At 46.5% G+C, this 16,167-nt stretch overlaps 1 protein-coding gene across 2 annotated transcripts in view; it reads right to left on the bottom strand.

Annotated features, from left to right (window-relative positions):
- KCMF1 (potassium channel modulatory factor 1) overlaps positions 1–10,072 on the bottom strand; it is an 82,916-nt gene extending 72,844 nt beyond the window's left edge. Inside the window, exon 1 of one of the 2 annotated variants that reach the window (XM_038007173.2) lies at positions 9,945–10,072. In XM_038007173.2, the coding sequence (XP_037863101.1) occupies positions 9,945–9,960 (16 nt within the window). In that variant the 5' untranslated portion in view covers positions 9,961–10,072. Of the gene's footprint in view, positions 1–9,170; positions 9,629–9,944 lie in introns of those variants that run through there. The other variant, XM_038007172.2, reaches the window with a different exon arrangement.
- Between the last annotated feature and the right edge of the window lie 6,095 nt (positions 10,073–16,167).

Here is a 16,167-nt window from a genome sequence, read left to right as displayed (position 1 = left end):
TCAAAAAAAAATTTTTTTAAAGCCTGGTTAATAAGACAGGAGTGCTACTGGAGAGACCCTTTACTTTGCTGAGTAGGAGGACGACAGAGTCTTAAAGGAACAATAAAAGTCATAACCAAATAATAAATAATCAAATACACCTATAACTGTTCCAAGTCAACTCATCTACCTAGTACTCTAAGAAGTGACTCTCCTAATGAAAACCCTCTTACTACAGAAAAAGCTGATATTCATGACACTGGCACTGAGTACCAGCAAGAGAGCAAAAAAAAACACCACATTAAAATTCAACAGAAGATAATGTGCAAACCTAATTAGTCATGATATCAAGATGCTTCATCCACTTATTCTTCTGCTGTCCCTTCTAGCTGAAGATAACACAACTGACCCACTCTTCTGATTTCAGTTTTTTGTTTTTTTTTTCTAGTAGCAGTGATCAATTTACAGGGATCCATCCATACCTCTTCGCCCATACTTGTGGTCATTGGCAAAGTTTGATGGACTGCTGGCTGGCACTGTGGCCATACAAGAGATGAGACTAGGCCAGGTGTGGTACTTCACACCTATAATCCCAGCACTTTGTAAAGCTGAGGCAAGAGTATCGTTTGAGCCCAGGAGTTCAAGACCAGCCTGGATGACACAATGAGACCCTATCTCTACAAAAATTTTAAAAATTATTCAGGTGTAGTCCCAGCTACTTGGGAGGCTGAGGTAGGAGGATCACTTAAGCCCAGAGGTTGAGGCTGCAGTAAGCCCTGTTTATGTCACTGCACTCCAGTCTGGGTGACAGAGTGAAACTCTGCCTCAAGACAAAAAACAAAAAGAGATGAGGCTAATTGACTGTGTATATGAACTGGATGGACTCATAATTCTACTTTGCTACAACTCAGAGAGCCAACAACTAAAAACAATTCTATAGGCAGTTACCATGATTAACAAACACCAAGAGGACCATCAGGGATGTAGCAGAGAGGGAACGGTGGAAGGTGTTTAACAAGGCAATTCATCTCTTGTTCATTTCATTGGGCAGAGTTTTCACTTCCTGGTACCCAGCTCTCCAGACATTCCATCAGGCATGAGAGCTGGTTTTCTGTTTCCAATATCCCGTAGCTACAGATCCATTTCCAAGCTTCATACCCACCCTGCCTGCCTTTCCTCTGCCGACACCCACCTGGCCGCTGGTCCTTACCAACCCAAGAACAGCCTATCTTTTCCTGGCTCCTCACTTCCTTCCCATGTCATCTAGGTAATATGTTCCCTTAGGAAACTGTCTGCCTTATCCCAGATCTTTAACATAAATCGAGACATGGCTAATATATACAAATAACTGGCTGGGCATGGTGGCTCACACCTGTAATCCCAGTACTTGGGAGGCTGAGGCGGGCAGATCACCTGAGATCAGGAGTTCAAGACCCGCCTGACCAACATGAAGAAACTCCATCTCTACTAAAAAAAGAAAGAAAGAAAAAAAAAATACAAAATTAGCCGGGCGTGGTGACACATGCCTGTAATCCCAGCTACTCGGGAGGCTGAGGCAGAAGAAACACTTGAACCCAGGAGGCAGAGGTTGCGATGAGCCAAGATCACTCTATTGCATTCCAGCCTGGACAACAAGAGTGAAACTCGGTCTCAAAACAAAACAAAACAAAAAATTACCACATTTTAAGATGCTCTGATCTGTATACTGCTTACAGGTTCTTTCCTCAACTTTAATGAATAACTTCAAAGACTGAAAAAAAAAATACTTTATCATTTTAAGGAAATGAAAAACATGGTCCTCAGCGCAACACTAAAATTAATAAAAAAAATTAATCTTCTATAAACAAAGACTTATTAGGAACAGCATTCTACTTTTAACTTTTACGAATATATGCAGTTAGGGAATGCTTCGAGTCCATATTCATAAAAGTAGCCCCACAGCAATATTTATAAGGTGATTTTTTTTTCTTTAAGACAGTTTCGCTCTTGTTGCCCAGGCTGGAGTGCAATGGGCCATCTCGGCTCACTGCAACCTCCACCTCCTGGGTTCAAGAGATTCTCCTGTCTCAGCCTCCCAAGTAGCTGGGATTACAGGCACCTGCCACCACGTCTGGCTATTTTTTTGTATTTTTGGTAGAGACAGGGTTTCACTATGTTGGCCAGGCTGGTCTCAAAATCCTGACCTCAGGTGACCCACCCATCTTGGCCTCCCAAAGTGCTGGGATTACAGGCATGAGCCACACGCCCAGCCCATAAAGTGATTTAAAAAACATTATTTCTATGGTAATTCAATGACACCTTAGCCTTCACTAAAAACTTTTGGAACTTCTAGTTTAAAAAACAGAAAAAACATGGTCAGGCGTGGTGGCTCACGCCTGTATCCCAGCACTTTGGGAGGCTGAGGCAGGTGGATCACCTGAGGTTGGGAGTTCGAGACCAGCCTGACCAATATGGAGAAACCCCGTCTCTATAAAAATACAAAATTAGCCAGGCATGGTGGTGCATGCCTGTAATCCCAGATACTCAGGAGGCTGAGGCAGGAGAATCGCTTGAACCCGGGAGGTGGAGGTTGCGGAGAGCTGAGATTGTGCCATTGCACTCCAGCCTGGGCAACAAGAGCGGAACTTCACCTCAAAAAACAAACACAAATTAGCCAGGCATGGTGGTACATGCCTGTAATTGCAGCTACTTGGGAGGCTGAGGCAGGAGAATTGCTTGAACCTGGGAGACGGAGGTTGCAGTAAGCCGAGATCATGCCACTGCACTCCAGCCTGGACGACAAAGTGAGACTCTGTCTCAAAAAAACTCAAAAAACAAAAAACAAAAAACCTAGGCAAATATATATCGTAGATCTCATAAAGTTGATAATTTTGAAAAGTAAGTTATGATGCAGGGATTTCTTTTAAAAAGGTTGCAAAGCTTAATATGAAGGGATCTGTTTAGATATTTCACATCATAAGTTTCATAAGCTCCTACTGTGAAAAAGTTACCATCTTACAAGATTGCTGCTGAGGCTGGGCACAGTGGCTCATGCCTGTAATCCCAGCACTTTGGGATGCTGAGGTGGGTGGATCACCTGAGGTCGGGAGTTCAAGACCAGCCTGACCAACATGGAGAAACCCGTATCTACTAAAAATACAAAATTAGCTGGGTAAGGTGGCGTATGCCTGTAATCCTAGCTACTCGGGAGGTTGAGGCAGGAGAATTACTTGAACCCAGGAGGTGTAGATTGCGGTGAGTCGAGATCGCACCATTGCACTCCAGCCTGGGGAACAAGAGTAAGGAAAAAAAAAAAAAAAAGATTGCTGCTAATACATCTTAAAATCCTCAGACCAAAAGGAAATTCTTCCAAATTAAGTTCCCAATTTGAAACAAGAACATGTAGTCATGTTTTGCTCCATTTTAACTTAAACATGAATGTAAAAATACGGGAAAATGAGCTCCAAAATGAACTTTAAATGAAATCATGAAATCAAAGACCCCAGAAATTAAAATGTGATTCGTTTTTCCATAAATTTACATTCTTATATATTCTCCATTGAAAGTCAAGGTAAATATAATTTACGATTTATTGAAACTGAAAAAGTTGCTGGGCATGGCAGCTCACACCTATAATCCCAGCACTCTTGAGAGCTGAAGTGGGAGAATCACTTGAGCCCAGGAGTTTGAGACCAGCCTAGGCAATAGTGGAAGATCCAGTCTCTGCAAAAAAGAAAAAAAAAAATAGCCGTGTGTGGGGTGCACACCTGTGGTCCCACCTGCTTCGGAGGCTGAAGTGGGAGGACTGTTTGAGCCTGGGAGGTCAATGCTGCAGCAGGCTGTGCTCGCGCGCAGCATGGGCGACAGAGACCCCTGTCTCAAAAACAGAAAACCAACTGAAAAAGGCTTAAAAATGTCATAATATTTTAATAGATTATAGTTAAAGTAAAATAAGTTATAAGAAGATCTGATGGTAAGGATCTTATCAGTGGGAATCAATTTACATTTCTACAGGGAGGCAAAAGGCACTGCATTAAAATCACATGCTAATTACCAATGTTGGCTCTGCAGTCCCCAAATTCTAAAACCAAATTATTTCTGTCTATATGTGTGTTTCAGAGGCAGATAACATGTTTTGAGAAGAGAAAATTAAGGCTGGGAGCAATGGCTCACACCTGTAATCCCAACACTATGGGAGGCTGAGATGGGAGGATCACTTGAGCCTGGGAGGTGGAGGCTGCAGTGAGCCAAGATCCCACCAATGTACTCTATTCTAGCCTGGGCAACAGAGAGAGACTCCGTTCCAAAAAAAAAAGAGAGCGAGAGAAAATTAGAATCTACTAAGAAAAAAGTGGTACAACTTTCAAAAAGTTGGAGCTGCCATTCTGCAAAATATACATATTTCAAAACATCACGTTATACACGATAAATATATACAATTTTTGCCAATTAGAAAAATAAAAACAAAAAAAAGTTGGGACTAACTAGATTAATGGCTTACGTAGTCTTGTATTTTACATTTTAAAAATAAATAGTATCAGATACTTCTGAGAATAGCACAACAACATGACCACCTGCTCATTTATCCACTATCATTTTTACATATGAAAATCTTCAAAAAGCTAGGGAAATTATAAATCAGATAAAGATAAGGACTCTATTTTAAATTTTTTCTTTCTTTTTTTTTTTTTTTTTTAAAAGAGATAGGGTCTCTCAGCCTCCCAAGTACCTGGGACTACATGTGCACACCACTGCAACCGGCTTGACATCTCAAACAACTTTACCCAAAATCAAAAGTGGCCCAGAAAGAGTTAAGAAGGTGCCGGGTGCAGTGGCTCACACCAGTAATCCCAGCACTTTAGGAGGCCAAGGTGGGTGGATCACTTGTGATCAGGAGTTCAAGACCAGCCTAGCCAACATGGTGAAACCCTGTCTCCACTAAAAATAGAAAAATTAGCCAGGCGCAGTGGCAGGCACCTATAATCCCAGTTACTTGGGAGACTGAGGCAGGAGAATCACTCGAACCCAGGAGGCGGAGGTTGTAGTGAGACAAGATCACACCACTGCATTACAGCCTGGGCGACAGAGCGAGACTCTGTCTTAAAAAAAAAAAAAAAAAAAAAAGGGAGTTAAGAAGGCACTCAAGAAAAAAGTCTAGAATCACAGTAGAGTACCTCTCTGAAATTTGACAAAATACTAGAGAAAAGTTGGTAATTACTTTGTCATCAATGTTTACCCCTTCCTTATGCCATGTTTCACACTGCACTGTGGAAGTTAGATAAAAAATGCATCTTCCTCGCCAGACTTAAGGTAAGGAGCTGCATCTCATTCACTTAGCCCCACATTCCTTGGAACCTAGCAGACTGCCTTACACATAGTAGTGACTGAAAGGTTGAATGATTTAAGGCGACACGTGTACCAAGATCCAGGTAATCAATGAGGCTCTAATCTATTCAAGAACATTCATAATTTCATTTTAGCTAATAAGCAGTGAGCAATTTGATAAGTTGCTTTTTTTATTTGGAAAGCTTTAAAAGTAGATTTTAAGCTCTGAATAACATACTTACATTTTAAATGTATTTGAAAGTATGGCAGTGACACATTTTAAAAAATACATCAAGATAAAAAATGATTGGGTTCACTGTGAACTAGACAGTGTTGGTAGGGTGAACATAAAGTGACTGGGCACTAAAGTCTACAAAATGTTAACATGACAAGAACACCACAAAGTGAGTTAAAAGTGGCCCTGGAATTCTCCCTGGAAAAGTAGTAACGGGCAAACAGGAAAAATGTAGAGTACTGCCATCTCCATTAAGGGTCTGGAGGGTGGGGAGCCTGTTGCCCACTCGTGAGGAACAATTATTTCCATTCCACATGGTGCTGCTGAAAAGTGACGTACAGAGGAGCTGGTTCAGTCTGTGAACTCATTTCCCATCACCCAAAGAAAATGATGGAATACCAAGCAGACTGGGCCCCTTCTAGACTCTTGACAGTTTAAGCTCTATCAACTCTCTAAAGCGCCAGTCTAGGGCAGAGGTAAGGTAAGGCAAATTACAGCCCTCAGGCCAAATCCAACCACCACCATTTTTTTTTGTTTGTTTGTTTTGGAGACAGAGTCTCACTCTGTCGCCCAGGCTGGAGTGCAGTGGCACGACCTCAGCTCACTGCAACCTCCGCCTCCTGGGTTCAAGCAATTCTCTGCCTCAGCCTCCTGGGTAGCTGAAGTACAGGCGCCTACCACCACACCCAGCTAATTATTATGTTTTTAGTAGAGACAGGGTTTCACCATTTTGGCCAGGCTGGTCTTGAACTCCTGACCTCAGGTGATCCACCCGCCTCGGCCTCCCAAAGTGTTGGGATTACAGGCGTGATCCACCGTGCCCGGCCCACCACCAGCTTTTATACAGCCCAAAAGTTAAGAATGGTTATTTGTATTTTTGAATGCTGGGGGTGTCAAATGACAAATCATATTTCATGATACATGAAAATTATATGAAATTCGGCCAGGCGCAGTGGCTCACACATGTAATCCCAGCATGTTGGGAGGCCTAGGCAGGTGGATCACAAGGTCAGGAGTATGAGACCACCTTGGCCAACATGGTGAAATCCCATGTCTACTAAACAAAACACAAAAATTAGCCAGGCGCAGTGGTGGGTGCCTGTAATCCCAGCTACTTGGGAGGCTGAGGCAGGAGAATCACTTGAACCCAGGAGGGGGAGGATGTAGTGAGCCAAGATCACGCCACTGCACTCTAGCCTGGGCAACAGAGCAGGACTCTGTCTCAAAAAAAAAAAAAAATTGTATGAAATTAAAATGTCAGTGTCCACAAATAAAGTTTTAATTGGAACAGAGCCATGCTCATTCAATTACATGTTGTCTATAGTTGCTTTCGTACTATTATAGCTCGCTAAGCCTGCCATGTTTGCTACCTGGCCCTTTACAGAAGAAGCATGCTGACCCCTGGACTAGAGCATTTCTCTATGCTCCTGGTTGCACTGCCTTTCTCAGAGGCACTGCTTCACAAGGTTCAGCCTTCAAGCCTGACAGGTGTCCATCTCAGGACTGTGTTGTCCAAAGTTACATTAGTAAAATCATAGGATTTAGTGTAATTCATTAGGGTGGGTACAAAGACAAAGAAAATATTACTTGCACACACAAGGCCCTGAAAAGGAAGCACCAGGCAAGTACAACATGATAGGCTTGTTCAAACCTTTTACCAGACTATTACATCCAACTTGGGGTCACACTACTGAAATGAGAGTGTGAAAGGAAATGAGAACTACAGAGCATTTGGAGGTGGACAGATGACTGAGAGAGCAAAAATCACACCACTAAAGAAATACTGAGGCCAGGTGCGGTGGCTCACACCTGTAATTCCAGCACTTTGGGAGGCCGAGGCAGGTGTATCACCTGAGGTCAGGAATTTGAGACCAGCCTGACCAACATGCTGAAACCCCGTCTCTACTAAAAATACAAAAATTAGATGGGCATGGTGGTGGGCACCTGTAATCCCAGCTACTTGGGAGGCTGAGGCAGGAGAATGGCTAGAACCCGGGAGGCGGAGGTTGCAGTGAGCTGAGATGGCGCCACTGCACTCCAACCTAGTGACAGAGCGAGACTCCATCAAAAAAAGAAAGAAAGAAAGAAAGAAATGCTGAAAGAAAGAAATGCCGAAAGAAATGGGATTCGATGGCCCAAAAAAGGGAAAGGTAAGAAAAGAACAGCAAGGTTGCCAAACCCTGTATTTGCTGATAAGTCAAAGTCGTACTGATGACAATAATGACAGTCTGAACTAACATTCCACAAAACATATATCTAATGAGTTAAGTGTGATTCATGAGACTGCTATTCCTGTCTTAGACCGTAAACTAGTCCCCTGAAAGATAATCACTTATCGAATATTGTACTGTAAGTCTTCAACAGATGTATTTAGGTATGTTCCTTTTTCATTAGGTATGTTCTATTTTCTGACATTAACGTAAGTTACTAGGAAAGGTGTGCTACTAGTGTGCTGAGGTTCAGTAATATTCAAGTAACTAAAAGGTAACAGAAGTTTCATAACCACACACCTTTGCACAGGACCAAATGGGGGGAAATGGGCTTAAATTACAGAATGTACGTTACATTCAAGAATGTTCCAAATATGAGATTTTAATTACTCCAACAGAGCACTGGGGGTGAAGGAATTTTCTTCCCAGGACACTTCAATTAGAATGCTCCTCTGGAACTATCTGTGTGCTTTCTTAGACCAAGGAGAATGAGTCTGAAACACTCTTCCATGGCTGTGATTCTGTAACTTTAACTCTTCCAGTTTTTAAGAGTTAAGAAAGCCTGCAGCCATTGCTCACTTTTGTTTTGTCTTGAAAGTGGTCAGTGTACACAGGACTACAGTTTAAGATAAACTTTAATATCCCAAATTGAAATCTGATTATAACTTTAATTACAAGTTCTTAAAATTACAGAGATAAGGATACATTTCCATGAAGCAGCCAAAGTGGGAAAAGAGGCACAGCTTCCCACTTATGTGTTCCTTTCAATGAGGCTAGGTACCTCATTATTTCAAAATGTCCAACACTTGAACTCAGTAAGTACTCAGTAAATGCTTTGTGAAGAAAATATAGTATATTTCATATTAGTTTTGTAACTTTTAAAATACAGAATCGTTGAACACAGAATGTTGAGTCAATTTCAACGCTGTAATTAGTAATGCGAATTTTGAAACTTGTTCTAAATACAATTTTAATCAATCTGAGTTTTTCAGCCTTAAAATTCTAAGGTCTGTATTTCCCAAAGAATATCTTTCCCATAGTACGAAGCACACACTAAACTGACTCACTAAACTTTCTCCACTCCTACATCACCTATACAGGATTTTAAAATCATGAGTACACAAACTTTCAAGCCACTTCTACAATCTTGTATTAACCTTAACAGGACAAACTTTCCGCCAAGACTCTTAACACTTTTTATCCAAAAACCTGTGGTAGTGAAACAAAGAAAACACAACCCCCTCCTCCTTTTCTAAACCATATGGCAGTAAATTAAAGTTAACTTATTTCTTACCAGCTCAAAGCCTCGACCCTAAACATTTGTCTCTTTGTGCCCTGCGACTGGGCTTAGAGCAGTCTGCTTATTTGCAACTGTACTCCAATCGTGTTTTTAAATCGCACAACAAGGTCCAAAACGACCCCCGACCATGAATAGACCTCACCATCGTCATTTTCCAAAACCTTGTCTGGTAGGCAGCACATGCCGGCGAGGGCACCGGGGCCGGCGGGGAGCGAGCCCTGCTCTGCCTGGGTGACTGAGCAGGGAGTTTGCTTGCTGCGGCGGGGTCGGATCCACCCCGGGAACTTGGTTACCCGAGCCCAGGGACGCGCCGAGGCCTAGCTGCGAGGCTGGGGCGGGCTCCAGGCGGCGAGGGCTTCCCGTCCCCTGGCCGCAGAGCCTTCCCGCCAGCCCCGCGGTCGCCCGCAGGCGGGGACACTCGCCGTCGTCTCCCGGCGACCGGACGCGCCTGCCGGGTCCCGGACCGGCTCTTTTGCCTCCTGCTGCCGCCCGCGGCCCGGCTCTGCGACCACACCGGGCTCTTCCGGGGCGACGGGAGCGCTAGGCCGCGCTGGGGCCCGCGGCTCCTGAACCGGCCGGGCGGGCCTCGGCGTCCGGTATCAGTCCCGAGGGCCGAGCTCCCGCCGGTAACGGGCCCCGCCGCCTCCCCTCCCCCCCCGCCCCATGACAGTGCAAACCCTCCGGCCGCCCGGGCCGCCCCGCCTCCAGCACCAGGCCCAGCTAAGGGCCGCGGCCGTGGCGGCAGCGGCGCCGCGGCTCTCCGCCCTCGCTCGCTCACTCCCGGGTCCAGCGCCTCGGGCCCGGCTCGGGCTCGGCCAAAGTCTCCGCCGCTTCCTGGCCGCCCTCTGCCGCGCCGGGCCCGGGCGGGGTAGGCCGAGGCCCGGGCGGTGCGGGTGGGGGCGGGGGCTCCTCTCACCTTCATGTCGGGACATCCTAGTTCAGACGGTGGCGGCGCGGCCCCTCCCGGGCTCCGGCTGCAGTGTCCCCCGCGGGGTCCCGGCGCTGCCCGCGCCGGCCGGCCGACTCCCACTCGACTCCCGGGCTCGGCCGCGGGGGCGGGGTGGGCAAGGGAGCGCTCCCGCGGCGGCGGCGGCGGCGGCGGCGGGGAGGCGGCGCGGGGCGGGAATGGGGCCGGGCCTGGTCGGGGCTGAGCTCCTCCAGGAGGCGGGTCCGACGCCGCGGCTCCGCCGGCGCCCGCCGTGACTCCGGTCACTCTCGGGCCTGCCGGCTCCCGGCAGCGGCGCGGCGCTCCGCAAATCCCGCTCCTCCCCTCCCCCGGCCCACCCCCCGCCCCTCTCCCCCGGCTCCCGGCCGCCGCCGCCTCCTCCTCTTCCTCCTCCTCCGCCTCCTTCCGCCGCCCGCACGCCAGCCCCGCCTCTCGCTGCCCTCGCCGGGCCCAGCCGCCCGGAGGCCCCGCGGCCGGCGGTCGTGACGGGGGCTGCGCGGCGACGGCGGCTCGGGGCGCGGCGCTTGCCCGCGCTAGCCAGCAGGCCGCGATCGGGCGCCCGTGCCCAGCCTCGGCCTGGCCGCCGCCGCCGCCGCCGCGCCGCGCGTAGGGAGGAAGAGGAAATGCCCGGCGCCGGCTCCCGCAGCTCACCCGCGCGGCCTGAGGGGCGCCCGCCAGCCTCGCCGCCCCTAGCCCCGCCTGGGGCGGGCCTAGGCCGGGCTTTAGGGGCCAAGGTCTTGGACTGGGCCGGCCGCGGGAGGTGGGTGCTTCTCGGCGCCGAGCTGCGACTCGGAGGGGCTCCTGTCCCCAGGTGCATGGCTTCCGGACCGGCCGCGGGCAGCGAGCTCCGGCCCCACGGAGAGGCCGCGGACCGCCTGGGGACTTGTGTTTATGTGTATTTTAAGCCATCAGCCCAGAAGGGAAAGACGACTGACCCCCGGTCGTCGCCGGTGTTCCCCGGCCGTGTTACTGGCGGTCGGGAGGGAAGCCAGGAGGCTGCCGGGATCCGAGGCCGACTCCTTGCGAACCATCTCCGTTAAAGACTCCGCGCCGGGCAGCCCGGGAGTCCGGCGGTACCCGCGCAAACTTTGTCCCAGCGCCTTGGCTCACCGTGAATGCCCTGCCTTGAAAACTTGAGTTTTTTGTTTCCTGCAAATGGTCTGCTTTTCCCATTTTATCCGTGTTTTCCATTTTTACCTTCTTATTGTCAACTTTGTTTTCAGGCATTATTAATTCGACAGATCTTTGTACTGCCCCTTACCACGTGTCGGTGGTAGCGTGGTTTGGTGGAAATAGATCGTGCTTTGAAGACAGATCGGCCATGGATTTTGGCTCTAATATCCTCTGTGTAACGTGGACGAGCTACAAGGCCTGCTGAGCCTCCGTTTGTCTGATTTTTGTGGTTGTTTTAATTTATGTTTTTCCATTTGAAGTTGTGGTTTTTGCATAAAATTGAACTGTTAGCCGGCTAAGTCAACTGAAATTGGAATCTAGGGTACTGCTTGCTTTGGGGTTACTCTTATACTGTTCACCATTTACTGACTGTGTGACCTCTTAACCTCTCTGTGCCCTGACTTCTCTATCTTTAAAATGGACGTAACAGCAGGTATATAATAATAAGAGGTTTGGAGGTTAAGTGCTAAAATGCATATAAAATACCTATCACAGGACACAGTAAAAAGATTGTTACCGTATTTCATTGAATCTGGTTTTAAGACACTTCCTGATTTCAAAGAAACTAAAAGCTCATCTTAAAGTCCAGGAAGTAGGTTTTGGGTCACTCAGAACTCCCGAGGGACTGTATTTGGTAGTAACTAGTGTTAAACTGTAGTTTAAATGAGGACTTTGTCACCAGAGATAATTTCATTGCCTATATGGAACTTCTGCACAAATTTATTCCATTTCTCTTGTAGAAAGAGGTCCAACCTGGCTGTAAATGGGGTGTGGTGGAGTAGAAAGAAGGGTATTAAGTAAAGCTAGTTAACGTCTATTGAATGCTTATCCTGTGTCGATGCCTGAGCATTTTATGGTGTTGGCATATGTGATCCTGGGTATCAGGAGCCTCAGTTTCTTGGGCTGTAAAAGTGGGGACAACAACGCTGATCCCATTGTCTCCTGATGGGTAAGTGATGTCTATAAATAAATTGTATAGAGATTAAGGCATTATCAGTACTATAGTCTGATAAAATGGTGGAACAGATAGGAAAGCCTACTACAGTACTGAACAGGAGGGAATAAGAGTAAATATAGAGATTTCATTTGCTTGGGTTTTGCAAACGGTTAGCTAACTAAACAGATAACTTTGTTTTTGATAGTTACTTCGTTGTTTTCAGTCAGATAAGAGTAAGGAAAGAGAGTAACTAAACCATTCTCAGAAATATTATGGTTATTTGGGGTTTTCATGACCTTCATTCAGTTAGAGGTCAGGCTGTTCAATTTAAAACAACCTTTTGCTTGCTGCCCTGCCCTATGGGAAATTTCATTCCAAAAAAAAAGGATTAATTTCCAGCCTGGGCGAAACCCCATCTCTACAGAAAATACAAAAATTAGCGGCCAGGAGTGGTGGCTCCTACCTGTAATCCTGGCACTTTGGGAGTCTGAGGCAGGTGGATCACGAGGTCAGGAGTTCAAGATCAGCCTGGTCAAGATGGTGAAATCCCATCTCTACTAAAAATACAAAAATTAGCCGGGTGTGGTGGCGGGTGTGTGTAATCCCAGCTACTTGGGAGGCTGAGGCAGAGAATTGCTTGAACCTGGAAACATACCAGCCTGGGTGACAGTGAGACTCCGTCTCAAAAAAAAAAAAAAAAATTAGCAAGGTGTGGTGGCATCTGCCTTTGGTCCCAACTACTCTGGAGGCTGAGGTGGGAGGATTGCTTGAGCCCAGGAGGTCTAGGCTGCAGTGAGCCGTGATTGCACCACAATATCCTAGTCTGAGTGACAGTGTGACACTCTGTCTCAAAAAAGAAAAGATCAAGAAGGATTAATTTAAATTCTTATACCAAAGTGTCTACCAAATGATTCCTGTTCCACTCCAGAAATGTTTTCCTCCATTCCCTTCTCCTCTCTGCACCCCCCTGAGTTCTCCTTTCTTCTGTGGACAACTGTAACTAATTCATGTTTTTGCTAGGCTAACCCTTCTTTCATACTATGGCCCAGTTATGTTTTTTCAAATAAGCTAATGGATGTAAGCACTAGTGAAATCTGAATAAGGTCTGTAGTCTACTTGATAGTATTGTACCAATGTCAGTTTCCTGGCTTTTGATATTTCTCCATAGCTTTATAAGATGTTCCCATTGGAGAAAGTGTACCTGGGCCCTCTTTGCAACTACCTATGGGTATATGATTATTTCAAACTAAAAAAGTATAGGGACAGAAATTAGATCAGTGGTTGCTGGCAACTGGAGCTGGGGAAGGGTGGACTGACCACACTTTTTGAGATGATGAGAATATTCTATATCTTGATTGTGGTATTTACATTACTGGATGAATCTATGGATCTGTCAAAACTCATAGAACTATAGACCTAAAAGGGTGTTTTTGTTTTTTTTTTTGAGACGAAGTCTTGCTGTTATCCCCCAGGCTGGAGTGCAATGGCAGGGTCTCGGCTCATTGCAACCTCTGCTTCCCGGGTTCAAGTGATTCTCCTCCCTCAGCCTCCCTAGTACCTGGGATCACAGGTATGTACCACCACGCCCGGCTAATTTTTTGTATTTTAAGTAGAGACGGGATTTCACTATGTTGGCCAGGCTCGTCTCGAACTCCTGACCTCAGGTGATCCATCCACCTCGGCCTTCCAAAGTGCTGGGATTACAGGCGCAAGCCACTGCACCCAGCCAAAGGGTGGTTTTTACTTCTGTGTAAATTATACTTCGGTAAACCTGACTTAAAATAGGGAAAGCAAGCTCGTGGCCAGGTGTGGTGGCTCACGCCTGTAATCCCAGCACTTTGGGAGGCCAAGATGGGCGGATCACGAGGTCAGGAGATCGAGACCATCCTGGCTAAATGGTGAAACCCTGTCTCTACTAAAAATACAAAAAAATTAGCCGGACTTGGTGGTGGGTGCCTATAGTCCCAGCTACATGGCAGGCTGAGGCAGGAGAATGGTGTAAACCTGGGAGGTGGAGCTTGCAGTGAGCCGAGATTGCGTCCAGGCCTGGGCAACAGAGCAAGACTCCCAATCAAAAAAAAGAAAAGCAAGCTCTTATCACCCCAGCCTCCTGGGGCTAATAGGATGAAATGTAACTTTAAGGCCAACGTGCTTTTCCAGCATACGGACTCTTCCTCCTGCCAGCGCACCCTGGGCTTCCTTATACTATATTAATTCCTGCCCTTGCGCCTTTGTGCATTCTCTTCCTTCTGCTTAGATGGAGCATAGGAAAGTAAAGTCAAATTCGGGTTCCCTGTACTCCTGTAAGCCTTCCCTGCCTCTCTTAGGCACACCAGTAATTTCCTAACTTCCTCCTCTGCTCACTCATGTCGTGCTGTAATTTCTAATTTGTTTTCATCTTTTTTCTCAACTAGACTCCTCAAAGGCAGTGACCACATTGTTCTTTGTCTCTGGGATCCAGTAGTGTTGAATGAGTGAGTGAATGAATGATTTATTTATTTATGTATTTATATATTTATTTATTTTTGAGATAGAACCTCTCTCTGTCACACAGGCTGGAGTGCAGTGGTACGATCTCGGCTTACTGCAACCTCCGCCTCCCGGGTTGAAGTGATTGTCCTGCCTCAGCCTCCTGAGTAGCTGGGACTACAGGAGGGTGCCATGAGGACTGACTACTTTTTGTATTTTTAGTAGAGACGGGGTTTCATCATGTGGCCCAGCCAAGCTGGTCTCAAACTGCTGGCCTCAGGTGATCTGCCCGCCTCAGCCTCCCAAAGTCCTGGGATTACAGCCATGAGCCACCACCGCGCAGGGCTGTGAATGATTTAGAGCTGAAAGAAAAAGTAATGGTTCTCAAAGTGTGGTCCAAGGTCCCCAAGAGGTGAGGTGAGTTGCTAGGATTTTCACGCTTTAAGCAAACAGGAAACAGCACATCCTAACAGATTGAATGCAGAAGAAGAGAATCTAGCTGTCTTCATTTAAGCCAAACATTAAAGAGATCTGCAAAACAATATGGTACTTCCACATTTTTTGGGAAAAAAATAGTTATTTTTCTTTAAAACGTGTTATATTTCTAGTTAGTGGATTTATTACTGTTTTCAAGTGACTGCTTTTTTGTTTGTTTTTTTTTTGAGATAGTCTCCCTCTGCCGCCCAGGCTGGAGTACAAGGGCGCCATCTCGGCTCACTATAACCTCTGCCTCCTGGGTTCAAGCAAGTCTGCCTCAGCCTCCCAAGTAGCTGAGATTACAGGCCCCTGCCACCACGACTGGCTAATTTTTTTGCATTTTTAGTAGAGACGGGGTTTTGCCATGTTAGCCAGACTGATCTCAAACTCCTGACCCACCTTAGCTTCCCAGAGTGTCAGGATTACAGGCGTGAGCCACCGCACCCAGCCGACTACGTATTTTAAAAATATTTTCTCAGTTTTCTAATATGAAAAATATTGACAGATAAATTTTTTTAAAAAAGTTCTTAGGGCTGGGCACGGTAGCTCACGCCTGTAAATCCCAGCACTTTGGGAGGCCGAGGTGGGCAGATCAGGAGCAGGAGTTCAAGACTAGCCTGACCAACATGGTGTAACCCCATCTCTACTAAATATACAAAAAAAAAAAAATTAGTTGGGTGTGGTGGTGCGCACCTGCAATCCCCGCCACTCAGGAGACAGGCGGGAGAATTGCTTGAATCTGGAAGGCGGAGGTTGCAGGGAGCTGAGATCGCACCACTGCACTCCAGTCTGGGTGACAGAGCAAGACGCTGTCTCAAAAAAAAAAAAAAGGTTCTTTGGTGTCTGTGACAATTTTTAAGAATGTAAAAGGATTTTGAGACCAAAAAATTGAAGAATCTGTGCCTTAGAGACTATTAACAACCCCCTCATTGTTGAAATGAGGAATGATAATGATGCTGACATTTAAGTAGTGCTCTGGTACATGTGGCAGGCCTTTTTATAAGCACTTTACTTGAGGGTACTATTATGTCTTCATGTTACTGATAAGGCAAGTGAGGCACAGAGGTTAAATTGACTTGCCCAAGGCCATGTTGCTGATCACTGCTGGAGCCACAATTTGAGGCCCTGATGTTGACT

The sequence above is a fragment of the Chlorocebus sabaeus genome, chromosome 14 (genome assembly GCF_047675955.1).
Source record: "Chlorocebus sabaeus isolate Y175 chromosome 14, mChlSab1.0.hap1, whole genome shotgun sequence".
NCBI lineage: Eukaryota > Metazoa > Chordata > Mammalia > Primates > Cercopithecidae > Chlorocebus > Chlorocebus sabaeus.
This window is presented reverse-complemented; position numbering and strand designations above follow the sequence as displayed.